General features: G+C 41.8%; 1 protein-coding gene across 1 annotated transcript; it reads right to left on the bottom strand.

The window, feature by feature from the left end:
* Positions 1-745: 745 nt before the first annotated feature.
* LOC111665574 (procollagen galactosyltransferase 1) lies at positions 746-14,496 on the bottom strand. The gene is made up of 12 exons (XM_023420623.2): positions 13,543-14,496; positions 9,983-10,093; positions 9,736-9,853; positions 8,142-8,276; positions 6,561-6,765; positions 6,321-6,440; positions 4,728-4,804; positions 4,540-4,646; positions 4,041-4,173; positions 3,458-3,585; positions 2,275-2,481; positions 746-2,161 (listed from the first exon to the last, which is right to left on the bottom strand). The coding sequence occupies exons 1-12, from the start codon at positions 13,758-13,760 to the stop codon at positions 1,891-1,893; spliced, it is 1,830 nt and encodes a 609-aa protein (XP_023276391.1). The 5' UTR covers positions 13,761-14,496; the 3' UTR covers positions 746-1,890.
* Between the last annotated feature and the right edge of the window lie 28 nt (positions 14,497-14,524).

Raw genomic sequence — 14,524 nt, 5'->3', positions numbered from 1 at the left:
TCTAAATCTAAAGCTTTGGTCTTGTCTGTCTTCAATATGCTCGTATGTAAATTTCCATACTGTGTTCTAAAGTGCAGTAATAATGCTGAAGTAGCCGCTCTCTCATTCTTTCGTGACAATGTTAAAGTGACTCACTGACTTTGCATTTTATAACACGTGAGCAAGGTTTCGATTGGCTTTTGCAGAGGTGATTAGAAAAGCATGACCTGTTTTGAGAACTGCATTAAAAGAGAAGGAGAAGGAGAGAGAAGGACATTTCTGATTAGTGAACTGCATCAAAGCGATTGAGAAAAAAACAGCAAGTAACAAAACATTATGCTGGACACGAATACCATGAAAGTGTACAAGAGTCAGAATAAACAGGGTCGTGCTTCACAGGTCAGCAGTGAATAACAGATCGTCTGTGAAAACACAGTGAAGGAGGAGTGATGGCGGCCAAACTGACCATTATGTACCGGCAGGGAAGGAAAACACCAGCAGGCACTAATTAAAAGAAACGTCTCAACTGGGTTGTGGGACATTGATGTCTGTGCTAAAATAAAACTGTTGTGTGGCAGAAAAGGGAGCAGTGAACAGAGTGTCTTGATGTTTTAGCCACTGGAGCTCTGGCTACAAATGAACCTAGAATTTTTACAGTGCTACCATGTACTTTTAACTGAGCTTTGAGACACTGTTGCTCGAGTCTAGCCCCTTTTTAGCCGGAGCTAAGTTCTGTTAAACAAAAATATACAACCAAAACAAGTCGTTCATCATAAAAGTTTTTATTCGTTCTTTGGTATAAAAGACACACTTTGTACACAGAGGAGAGACAAAACATGAAAAGTGAAATATATCCATTTTGTTTTTCTGATCTTTACCAAACAAAATGCAACAAAAGCTGCAAGTTTAGGTCAAAACTGCAATATTTAGTGAGGGGGAAAAACCCTGAAACACTAAACCAAACTGCTGTTGTAAAAGCGTCAAGGTAAAATAAAGGCAAACACTGGTACATTCATGAATGAAAAGATTGGTTAAGATTAAGAAACAACCTCAAAAAATGTATAATAAATAACACAAGCTACTAGGAGTTACACTAAACAGGAGCCACTAGAAGATGAGAAGAAGAAGACAGTAGTGGTTTCCAACCTGGGGGTCGGGACCCCAACAAGGTATCACAAGATGATTAACAGAAGGCGAGAGCAGAAAGACATTTTTCTTCTACACAAAGTTATACTTCTTGGTGATAAGGTGTAGCAAGTATTGATTACTTTGTTTCAATAGCCAGGTTGGGAACCACTGAGAGAGAATACAGCACTCTACAGCAAAGGCAATGTTTCAGCGACTCTGTTTTCTTCCTTGAGACTTTTTTAGTTAGTCCAAAAAGAGATGTAATAAATGTAATACTTTGGACGCTCCCATTTTAAACTGAAAACATACTGTAGCTTGTGAAATTATACTGGACAGTTGACATGTTAGAGGAACACTGCATATCTGAAAATTTAGTAAAATCACATAATGGGAATTTATTTAAAATACTGTACGGAAGAAGTCTGAAAATTATAATAAAAACAATGGGACTATTAATGGACCAGGCTGTGGTCAAGGGATGTACGTTGGATGCAATAAATAAAACAAAAGCTGCTTGCTGACTCTTCAAGAGTTAACACTACATCTAACCTGCTCTTTTAAGAGAGAGATCAAATAGTGGAGAGAGAAATGTACAAGGAAAAGCAATTGTCCCTTATCAGCCTTGTGCCCATCTACTCTGCCTTTCCTCCCTCTTCTGCTTTCTGTTATATTCCTTCCCTCTTATCCATTTCCCCCACGATCACAGCTTTGTTCTATCGCCCTCATCCTTATCTCTGTACACCAGAGTTTGCTCTCACTCCCCCTCACGTCCTCTCTTCTTCATCACAGCTCGTCCCGTGCGCTCCAGTTCTCCAGGTCAGACTGCAGTACGTCAGAGTTCTGAGCCTCGAAGCTCAGCTCCTCCTGCTCCTGAGTTTTCCTCGACTTGGCTCGGTCCCAGTCGGTTTTGACCTTCTCGTTGTCCCAGACCACCGACGTCTCCGTGTCACTGACGTAGCCGGGGTCTCCTGTGTAATGGGTTGGATAAACAAGGAGAGGCTCGGCAGAAAACGCGTGCAGGTCCCGACGCTCGAAGTAGTCCATGTACTCTGAACTGATGAGTGAGGAATTTGGGGACGTGATTAGATTGAAAAGAGCGCTACAAGACAGAATCAAAAGGAAGAGAGAGAGTGGATAAGAGGAACAGAGTGAAATGGTTATACTCACACTGGATGCTTGTCGTACATTACAGGGAGGAACTCATCGACAGGAAGTATCTTGCTCAGAGGATCGACCCTGAGGAGCTTCTGAGCGCCGCGTAACGACAACATGTAGCCTAGCGTCCAGTAGGAATAGTCAGCTTCCACCAGATTGTGTATGTTGGGCACAGACTTCTCCGAATGGTCCACCTGCATGCGCTTCCGTCCGATGTAACTGTACAAGAGTGTAAGGGCAAGGGGAAGATAACAAAATATTACAAGCACAAAATTAGGGACCCAGTCAAACAGCATTTATAACGCCAATATTTTGGACCAAAATCATACACTCATATAAAAAATATTGTGTTTCACTCAACGATGGCGAACCTGGAGAGTCCAAAAACGGAGATAGCTACTGTATTAGTTGTGTTGGACCATCCAATTTTATTTATTTACTTATATACTGCTGCAGCTTCAGGAAGTAATTTTTCTCAGAGTAGATTTCTACCAAAAATGTTGTTTTAATGATATCCTCAATATTATTTAATATAGGAACAATGGAGTAACAATACTATTGGTTTAGATTATGACCTTCAGTTTTACTTATTTCAACTGTGATCCTGAGAAATAATGTTTGTTTTGTTTGCGAGAGAGTTTGCTATGGTGGATGGCTCTAAATCATACAATATCCATGAGCCCCTGCAGTCAGTCAAAGAAGCAAAACGCTGCATTATAGTTCTTTAATTCATCAAAAACTGACTTCAAGTCCACAAGTGTTGTTTCTCCAAAGCCTCATGTTTAGCCTCAGACTGCTGTTAGTGGTGCTGTCAAAAACGTCCTTGGAAATCACAGTTACTTTCACTGTGTATATTTTAATGTACACCGACTTGTACCTTAGACTTTTTATTAAGTAACCTTCTTTCATGCCCGTCTAACACCGTCTGTGCAGAAAATCAACAGGGCTGCTCCTCCACCTTGCTCTTCTGTGACACCAGCCCTTTGCATGTCTCACTGTAAATGTGAAAATGCTGGAGCACAGTGCTTTGTAGTGGGATGACAAGATGCATTATTTCTACAAGTGTTTTCAGCATCTGAACACTGGTGTCTGAGATATCATGTGTGACAGATGGACGGATTTCACCGTAGGGGGACGATAATCCGCTCTGTTTACTACATCGTGTTTTCCTTCCGTTCACTGAAGCATGACTCACATGAGATCCCAGTCCAGCTTGTGCGTCGTCACCTCCTGCAGCAGAGTCTGGAGACGACGTCTGAAGAACACCTCGAAGCGGAGGTCGTCCTCGATGACCAGGGAGGTTTGCAGACCACGGTCTGCTATCTAAACACACACATATATGGATTTAGAGCATTACAATGCTGCTGAGAGGCTGATGAGCCTGACTGTACTATTTACAGTGTGATCAAGCGTTAGTATGATGGCAAAGGTTCTTAAATCCTTTACCGGTTTTAATAAATCTTGGACTCTTTTGATCAGAATTTATAAAAATACAGAAGTAGTGGCTACAACATTTTACTCTTTGTGTTCTTATTCTTTGTGTTCATTTTGGACTTCTGAAAAACAGTGCAGTTAAACTATAACAAAACTATCCAGAGGAGTACCACATTTCTTGTTGCTAAAAAACGTATTTTCACAAAAGATTAGTACATTTATTAGAAGAAATAAAACAAGCTTCCTTTCCTCACAGAAGCTGAGTTACTGTGTGTTTCAGTAGTAAACGTTATCTGCCATGTACAGGTAGACCGAGAGGCCCGAGGCCTGTCTGAGCGTCTCACCTCCTTCCAGATGTTGTAATGAGAGAGGAAACAACCCAGTTCACCCTTGGTGAGAGGTCGACCATGATAAGGGTCTTTGTACCCCGGCAGCATCTTAATCCCCATAGACTCTATCTCAGACTTGTTCAGCGCTCTGAGAGAAAGAGAAGGGGTTCAGATGTGGAAACAATAAGTTATGTGAGAAATGGGAGGCAAAGGGCTGAATTTACAATACAAATGTAACAAAAGCCATGCGGGAGCTGAGAAGACACAACCAGTTATGTAAAACACAACACACCCTAATGACAGACTGGGCTACATAAAGATTAGAATTGGATTTTACCCCGACGGGCTAAAACGATGTGTTCAGGGTATCTTTAGATGACAGCAAGCATCCCACTGCTTTTCACCTGGTTGTTTGTCTCAGCCCTGCCTGCCTACATCAATCTACACCGCATGTTGCAGAGGCACAAAGCAGGAAGACACAGGCAGTGGGGGAGAAGGAAGATGAGAAACGTACTTGCCATCCACAGCAGCAACAACCTTACAGCTGAGCTCCTGCTCGTACAGGGTTCTTAGCATTCGCTCACGACGGTCAGATCTCCGCACCAGATTTATCATGAACACCTGGGTGCACAAAAAAGGAGATTTCTCACACACATGCTTTGGTTATTGTGTATATGTGTGTGTAAGAGATAGTGTGTGTACCTCATCAAAGCCCATCTTGTTAGGCTGCTTGGGAGGAAGAGACAGGAAGCTGGAGGGCTCCAACGGAGGATTTTTCACTTTCAAAGAAAAAAGGGGGGAAGGTTAAAAAGAGAATGTGAAATGTGTTGGAATAAGGGCTCCCAAAATGTCTTGCAGGGAACCACAGGGTGCTCCCTCAAAGAGCCATAGTTTAACTTTTGCTCTGTTTTCAAAAGCTATAGTATAAGTATACAGATATTAGAATGGTCATTATCATTATTCATTGTGTAGGATTCGCAGCCCACCCTTTTGCTGTTTCCTCAACTGTTCAAAGAATATGTGTATACAGTTGGATATTATGCTGTGATCGTAATGGAAATCTGTAAGTGGATCAACTCGTGATAAAAGAAGCTTCAGGAGACCCAGATGTCTTCAGCAGAAGGATTCACTGAAGCTCAGTGCATCGAGGAGAACACTGTGTGATGCCACCCGATGCAGAAGGTCATCGTCCCTGCACGGGGCGCATTTAACCCTTACAGGACTCACATAAAACTTACCACATGTCCATATAAGGATATGGGACCACAGCATCAAGCCATACATTTGTAAAGTTTCTATTGGGTACCAAATCATAAACATTAACCCGTGTTACCTAAGACTCTTTATATGAGGAATCTCAAGGAAAGACGGTCTGTCCCTGGTTTATGACCATTCCCTCCTTAGACTGGATTCTCAGTCCATGATATCATTATGACCTTGGTTGCTATGCTAACTATCATTGGGGACTGGGCCAGCTGGACCCCTATCAGTGTCTTCCCAGCTATCCTCGAGACAGACAATGAACGACTGCTTTCAGGGCTTGAGTATGAGTCTCACTATCCTAAACTAACTAAAGACCTGAAGAAGGAAAAAATTCCTTCACAGTGACAAAATGAAATTAACAAGAGTCAGTTTCAGTAGCACATAACCTGATAATTCTGATAACATCTAATCTATTTTTGGAGTCTATGAATTAAAGTCAATTACAGTCGCGCCTAATCTGTCGCTGCAGTTCCTTTGCATTTTAATGGCACAAGATTTCTCACTCACACTCTGGTTCCCCTCCTGTTGCACTGTATGTTTCATCTGAGTAGCTTTCCATGCTTATCATGCCAAAAGCTTAAATAAATAAAAAACTGGCTGCAGAAACATTTTGGCTGAAGTAATTTGGTGGTGTAGCAGAAGTGGACAAGGTCAATACAATATACTGTACATTTCTGCCTAAAAAACGACATGCTTAATTAACTCTATGACTCAATATTAATTTACAACTTTTGGCTACTTCTTGCTACAGCAAGAAAACAACATTCAGTTTGAGTTAAGGATGTTTTCTAAGCGCAAGATGAAAAAATCCATTAAATGCAACACAACATGCCACTGCAAGCAAAAGACGGCTGGAGTGACAACGGATCCATCAATCTGAAACCAACACACTTTTATTGCACTATGATGCTCACAGCCTCATGTCTGTTAACGTGCTTCATCACAAGTGAACTTGCACTCTTTTGCTAAAATTGCAGAGCACAAAGAAAACATTCTGGTCTTGTCTGAGCACTCTTTGACCTCTTGACTCACCCATGACCTCAAGCTGTGTATGCAAGAAGCTCTCTGCCTCATCCTGCAGGGTAGCGTGGGAGCGCATGGGCACTGGGAAATACCCATATGTTTCTTTGTTGCACACATACATCTGCACATCTGAAGAAAGAGAAAAAGAAAGGCAAAGAATGGTTAAACACACATCTGGAGCACGTCCAGAGAGACGTTTGACACCTTAACCTCCAGATAATGAGTCTGTCTCCCTTGCATTCATCTCACCTGCCATGCGAGCTGAGTAGGCAAAGACGATGACATCATCCAGGGCCCAGTTATACTCTGGGTGTGGTGGATAAAAAGCCAGCTGACGGGAGGCCTCTTTCCGTAGGTCCACCAAGTAGGTAGAGTGGACCATCGGTACAGCAAAACAACCACGGCGCTCTAGCTTACGGATGGGCATGTAGGCGGGAGTACGCTTGTAGTAACCCTGCAGGGAGCGCACACAAACAATTTTCCACATGAAATAAAAAACTGTCAGGGTGGAACTTCATTTGAGGGATTTAACTAAGACTTTATTGAGAAAATTGGCTGCCCAAAGTCTGAGCCTACTAAATTAATTTAAAAAAAAAAAAGCATAGATTTTTATTGCGAGAGTTTAAAAAAAAAATGTAATAAAGTAGCACAGAGTAATACAGACATTGACAGACGTTGCTTATTGCCTTTTGGCTACAGGCCTATTAACCGTCAATGAAGAAAATGTTCTGTGGAGGAATCAGAGGCAGACACTGGGTTGAAGTTGGTTTATTTTGGGCTGGAGGATAGACAATGTCTGAATGTCTACTCTGATTTGAAAAGAAGCAAAGATGAGTACTCGAAGGCATCCTGCCGAGACAGAAATAGATCACAGACGGCATGCGTGATACATCAGATATGCAAGTTTGATTAGTCAAAAGCATGCCCACACAACTATGTGTGTGTCTGCATATTCAAGATAATGGTTTTTACTGTCATACTGTCCGAATATCAAAAAGTTTTTTTTTTTTAAATAACATTAATTTAAATGACTTATGAGGCATACATTCATTTAAAGACACGATGGCCTCTAGTCTTTGTCAGCAACGCAAACAGCAGCCATATGATCTACTAATGTCATCAACTTTTATCAGAGTTGAATCATGTGTTATCAGATCAGGCAAGTTTCAGTTCTCCTATGAGACAAAGCAAATCATTTACTTTCATTTACAAATCACATTTACCACAGCCATACAGCAGAAAACATCTCTCCTGTTCTTTCAAATTGACTCATTTGAAGCGTTTCTAAAGTGAATTATTTCCCAAACTCGATTTCCTCTTGCATAAGAAAAAAATAATCGAGTGTAAAATTCCTTCGAGATTATATTTGTGTGTTATGAAGGTGGCAGGAGATGCGTCCGATTATTCAGCAGCTGTGCATGAAAATTTATATTTTACTCACTATCAGTGACTTAATACTGGACTTCATATGGGTATATAGAGACATTATTATTCATCATTTCAATCCCATGCGTAACATTTGTTTAATACTCTTACTGGGACTTAAAAGCATCTGGCTGGGAGTAGTGACTTTAAAGTGACCTTGACTATTTTTAATATTTAATGTAATTTCTGATCACTCCCCGCAGGATTTTTTCTTTGCCATCTGGCTGTCACAGGTGCTAATACATTAGTCAAAGCAGAATATTTACACCACAACCGTGCTGTATCAGCTCTTCCATACACAACAGTTAAATCTGGTCCGAAGGATGTGCAGGATCTCTGAGACGTACCTAAAGCGGGTATTCAGGTGTAAGTGCGGAACAGCGCAGAAGAAAATATGTGTAGTACCTGTGAGGTCATGCCGCACCAGAAGTTGGAGTATGCAGCCCTGGACTCCAACAGGGGAGCTACAATGGTCTTGTTCTCCATCATCAGTTTCCACAACACATCCTGATTGGTGAGCAGGTTGTCACAGTCAGACACCTACAGATGGAAGAGATGGGCACAATATTGACAACAATCACACACAAGCAGAGAGAAAATGTCACCCACCGACACTAAATGATTGATTGAGCCGCAGCGAAATGGTTTGACCACAGAGCCGTGTGAGCATAAGCAGCTCCCCTCTGCACCTTCAACAACCTTTACCGACAGACTGCCACTGCATTTGTTATGAATAAATGCTGTTCTATGTCCGGCGAAGAACAGTTTTGTCAATGTCAAACCTTGACATTTAAACCTTGTGTATGTCTGGCTCGGTGTATCTCACCAAGAACAGCTCCAATAAATAAAGGCTGCCCCCAAAACAAACAGAATTTTTTCAGCCATAATATTTGTCCATTGCATTTCATACTGCCAATTTTAAAACTGAGGCCATTCTTCAGCTGACATTTAAAACTGTACCTCTCCAGTGTGACATGACCCGATGTTTTTTTTTACTAGAGCATGACCAGAAGGCAGGCTGAAATATCGGCTGATATTAACTCATCCCAGACACATGGGTATTGGCTCATATATCAATATGCCAATAATCAGCGAGCACTTGTGCAAAGTGCCAACAAAATGTTTAAGGTTCAGTGCCAGTGTTGCCATCACGTATCTCTTCATCTCTTCAAGTTTGTTTTTTAACTGTAAATTTCAACTACAGACTAGAATTAAAGACTCCTCATAAAAAGTTTGTTTACGTATTGACAGATCTGATTTTTTTAAACTCTAAAATATCAAAAGCAACATCAGATACAAAAATTCAGGTTTGCCCATGGCCATTGAAAAAAATCATTTCTGATTGGCTGACAGATGATTTAAATCATATATCAATACACCTCAACACTCAAAATTACAATCAATCTAATCATTAGTTGAACTGAAAACAAACTGCACTATCAATTTAAATCTGCTGTTGTACCAGAATGGCTAAATAATGAGGAATCTCAGAGAGTCACAGAGATAATGAGAATGTGCCATAGTTGTTGCATTTAAGAATGAAAAGACAAATTTTGTCCTTTGCATTATATTTTAAAACTATAAAGAAATTAAAACTTTTAAAATAAACAATTAGTGAGGAGTCATCCAAAATGTTTGCCAGCCTAAAACATGGCATTTTCATTACCTCCACCAAGGAGGTTATGTTTTCACCTGTGTGTGTTTATTTGTCAGCAGGATTACTTATAAAAAAGTACTGAACCGATTTGCACCAAACTTGGTGGAGGGATGGGACATGGGCCAGGGAAGAATCCATTACATTTTGGTGCAGATCCGAACCATTTGCTATAAATGGCCTTGGTGGAGGTCGGCACTCTCTGTGTGTCCTTCCTTTTCTATGTAAAATAGACTGAGCTATGCTTTCTGATCGAGTGCTATGAATCAGGTTACAACACTTATCTGCGCACGAGACACATAATAAGAGGAAGCTTATGAAGCCGTTGAGTGGGTGATAATATACCAGGAGGTAGTCGGCCCAGATCTCGCGGGCGGTGTCCATCGCTGCCTGACGGAGCTTCATTACGTGTTCATAACGGAGATTATTCCAATGCTTAGGCCCCACCTCGTCTTCAAAGGCACTGAGAGAAGCACAGACAGACCAACTGAGTAACTTGTTCATCTCTCACACACACACACACACACACACACACACACACACACACACACACACACACACACACACACACACACACACGTGCATGCAGTACCTGGGTTCATCTTCAGGTCTCCACTCCACATAGTGATAGTAATTTTGCACCTTGATGAGCCAGTCTCTCAGGACGGCTGTGGTGTTATCTATGTTGTGATCTGTCGCCACCCTGTGGGAGGATGAAAACAACCGCCAGTCATAACATGCACTTTGATCTGCATCAATGCTGTAAGACAAAGATCCACTCTTACTTTGGCCTATGGGCAGATATATGGATACAGTCTTTTATCATATATTTATATTAAAGCAGCAATATGTGGGGATGATATTGGTCCTGATACTGACCTTAAGATCAGACTTATCCTCATAAAAACAGTTTCTTTGTACTGTTGTTATAAAATTCCACCTTCATTCAGTTGCATTGGGACACTCACTGAATTTTGAGCATCACAGCAATCCATGTGCAGGATATTGCCTTATTTATGAATATTTGCCAGCAGTTATTATTCTGCCACTCAAATGGCATTTGAACAGCAGGAGCCCCTTTGTTTTCTGGTTTGGTCCATCTATTTATTGCAATGAGCTAATGTCTCTACATGAAAAGTTACTCAATACTCCAACTCATACAAAGTTACGCGTAATCACATCCTCATGTTACCTTACACATAGCTGCTTCGCTCTGTTTTATATCATTATATTCAGCATCTTTAGGTTTTGGATGTATAGATGCCACCTTACACTCTGGAAAATGTTTCACTTAATGACTCTGACTAAACAATTAATTGATTAATCAGAAAAATGTCAGAGATTAGTCAGGAATGAAAATAATTGTTAATTACATCCCAACAAATATGTAAGTATGAGTATATAACAGTATATTGGGAATCACTATTGGAAATATGACAGTCTATCAACTGTAGCACAGCTGCAGCTGGCACTTCATTTTCATTCTTTTTTTTCACCTGTGGGATTACATGACATATGACATAATTATTATCATATTATAAAGCTGTTATGGTGGAAGTTGTCAAAACCTGCCCAGCAACAAATCCAACAATCCAGTCCAACAACATTAGTATTCATCTGGGGTTTCTAGACAAAATATACTCTACTGCTAGCTCTGTTTTGGTCTCCACAACTCCTAAAAAAAAAATATATATATATATATACACATATATACACTTACATATACATATATACATATACATATATACATATACATATATACATATATTCATATACATATATATATATATATGTTTGGTGCTGGGCGGGTATAGGTATTACAGTTTTTTGTTGTTTTCTCTTACTGAAAACACTGAGGAGAGAGGAGTGTTAAGCAGAAAAAACAAAGCAATGAGCTGAAAGATGCTAAAACGGTCCATAGAGCTGAGGGGACGGCAAAGCCGGGTGATAATTCTCTGTAGGTGCCTCACTATGAGTGAGCCCTTTTACACTGCACATAGTCATTTGATGTTAGTATAAATAATATAGATTAGTGCAGCTTTAGAGCTTAGTGCAGCAAGACCTGGACAAGACAACATTTGGGATAAACTGACGATAAATCCAAATACCAGACGATAATGAATCTTATATTATGATGTTAACATTATATTGACTTACTAGGCAGCTCTACTTTTCATTCTCTGAGGGTCATTAGAGCAGAGCTGCACATCACTAACATCAGACATGGACAGAGAAGAACAAAGAAAGACAATGGGGGCTGAGAAGGGGAGGGGCGGCATTCGTCTGCTGTCTGTGTTATCATAACAAATCTCGGTGTGTCGGGGAGGGGCAGAGACACAGACGGGGCGAGAGAGCGAAAGAATGTGTAAATATGAGAGAAACTGATTTACTGAAAACCCTGTCATGCAGTGACTGACAGTCGGCGTGCTGCAGGTGTTAGTTTCCCATCTGACTGTGGTGTTTTAACACAGCAGTGCCGTCCCCGCACCTACATGTGACCGACTTGCCGATCCATCTTCCTCCTCTCTCTCTGTGTGCATCTATCCAACTTTCCCTCTCTGTTTGAGAAACATATCTGACGGCTGTGAAGTTTTGAATGAACAGAGGTGGTGAATAAAAAGGGTTCATGTAAATATTTGGGATTGCTTGCATGCCAGCAGTAGAACCATGCCTAACGGATATGAGAGCTGAGACAGAGGCAGATGGATGAAAAGGGAAGATTTATGAAATGATAATATCCATCCCGCATGTCCCTGCAGAGCACACACTCACCACTGGGCAGTCAGCACACATGTGTGTCCATGTTGCCACTTGCCAAGTACTTCATCTTAACTTGTCACGCTGATAACTTCTGGTATTAACAGGTAGCCAGCTATAGCAGCTCGGTTTATGTCTTTCACGCTGCATTTCAAAACATATTGTATCAGTTCTTCCACAGAGGGAAGAGACATGTTTCAGATCAAAGCAACCACACAGAAAACTGAGCTCAGGCTGCCACATGGGCATAGTTAGAGTCAGGCACACAGACTGAATTTCTGACTCGAATACAAGGGAAAAAAACTCTTGTTTAAAGAGACACAGGGACACATGAATCCCTCATTTTATCTCCCTCTGAAAAGGTTCAGTTCAACATTTAGAGGAGGCCTCTTTGATCAAACAATCAATTCATAACAGTGAACAATATCTAAATTTAATCCAAACTCACAAAGTCACATTAAACACAACTTCTGCTTGAGGCTGTTGCCCTTTTTTGGCTGGTGGAACAGATATATAATCTAACCTGTCAGGTCTGAATGCTGATGAAAAGATTAATTTAATCTTCACAAACAGATCTGGTGGCTCAGGATGAAAATGAGAAGAGGAAGAGAACAATGCTGGAGACAAGAATAATCTGGAAGGAAGACTGGGGGCTGGGTGACAGAAAAACATCTTGAGGTAAAGGAAGGTAAATCGTGCAGAGGCTGTTAATAAGCAGCTGCACAGACACAGTTTGTTGTACCTGGATTATACACGACTTTGACAGCTCAGGTTGCAATTTTAAAATCTTTTTTTTTTTTTTAATTTTACAACAATACTAGTTTTGTTTCCTGTCGAGCCTGCATTGCACTGCATTTCAAGGCCAAGATGTGGAAGTGGGAGAGGGAGGGGGAAGAAAAAGGGGGTGGGTGGAGGGGAAAAAACGGAGGGGTGATCAGAGACAGGATCTGTGAGTGAATGGAACTTTTCATGGGCACGACCCCGCCGGCGCTACCCGCCCTCTGAGCTCCGCCGCCGGGGAAAATACCATAAAACGCCTCGGCACGCGAAGAGCGAGGCCGCTGTAACTTCCACTCATTTCACCGCTGACTTGGTTTATTAACAGTGGAGATAAGGCGCTCGTGCGTTTCTCCTACATCTTGATAATAACACAGCGTCCCCACCTGGCCACATCTCACTAGTTTTCCTCCACTTTATTTCTGCAAGGGCTTGACGTGTCTCTGCGCTTCTTTAATGAGCCCAGACTGCCGTTAAATCACACTCTGTCGCACTTTATTACTGATAAAATATGCCTAAATACTTATGGAAAAGTTCTAACATGGTTTAGTCTGCCTTTCGCTCTGATAATAATGTATTTCCGTGCTTGTTTTTAAAGTTTACAGCAATGTCACTCACCACAGCGCAATGCGGTCCTTCGGGTAGTTGAGACGCTCGATGGCACCGAGGAACAGCGGCAGAGAGTGCGCCGAGTTGCGGCAGACCAGAGCGATGACAACCCGGGGAGCGAGGAGCCGAGACTCGGGGCTCCAGCGCTCCTCGGGGAAATATCCCCGGCTCAGGCCCGGCAGGAGAACTAAAAGCAGGGCAGGCAACAGCGAGGTGACCCGGAGCATGGCAGGGGAGAGAAACTTGCTAGTGACGCGGCAGACAGAGAAGGACGCAGGGGATGTGGAGGCTGAGGGTCCCGCTGTTGTCTTATGCCGACAGTGGATACATGGCGGAGGAGCAGGCTGAATTAAAGGGCAGGTCTGGGCTGGTTTAAGGGGAACTCGCTGCTCTCAAAAGACCGTCGTAGGCCAGCCTCCCTGTGTCCCTGTTTACATAGTGAAATGCATCCCGTCAGGGAGCTGCTTCTAGGTTTGGGTTCGGATTAGTTTTATTTTATATGAAAAACCTTTCGTATCCCATAAAGCCGTCTGGACTATTAGGCTCCTTCTGCCATCTGCTGTCCTCCCCTTTAAGAACAGATTCCAGCTGTAGTCGATAGGAAGCGGATAGAGAGCCATGGGCGTGTCCAGGGTGATCAATGTACTGCAGGCCTGTCACACCTCTGGAAGTTCAGAAATAAAGAATATAGTGATACTCGCCCTCAACTTTACAGCAGCGGGTGATTTGAGAGAGAGTGATTTTGCTTTTCTTCTCAGACTGTTTCTATGAATGGAGGATTGGAGGTGAACGTGCAGTATTTCACAAGAAAAAAGCAGAACCTTTGGGGAAAAAAATATGTGACCTTTTTTTCTCAGTCCTTTCAATTACCCTGTTACTCCTCAGGACATCCTGCTTTGCGATGGACTAAAATAGATTTTATGTTATTTGTGTCAGCACAATAATGTAGCTCAAACCAGCATGTTTACACACAGTTGGCTACTGGACTGTA

Source organism: Seriola lalandi, unplaced genomic scaffold (assembly GCF_002814215.2).
Source record: "Seriola lalandi dorsalis isolate HSWRI2012SDOR001 ecotype SW California unplaced genomic scaffold, Sedor1 jcf7180002054654, whole genome shotgun sequence".
Lineage (NCBI taxonomy): Eukaryota > Metazoa > Chordata > Actinopteri > Carangiformes > Carangidae > Seriola > Seriola lalandi.
The sequence above is the reverse complement of the archived record's forward strand: the minus strand, read 5'-3'. Positions and strand labels throughout refer to the sequence as shown.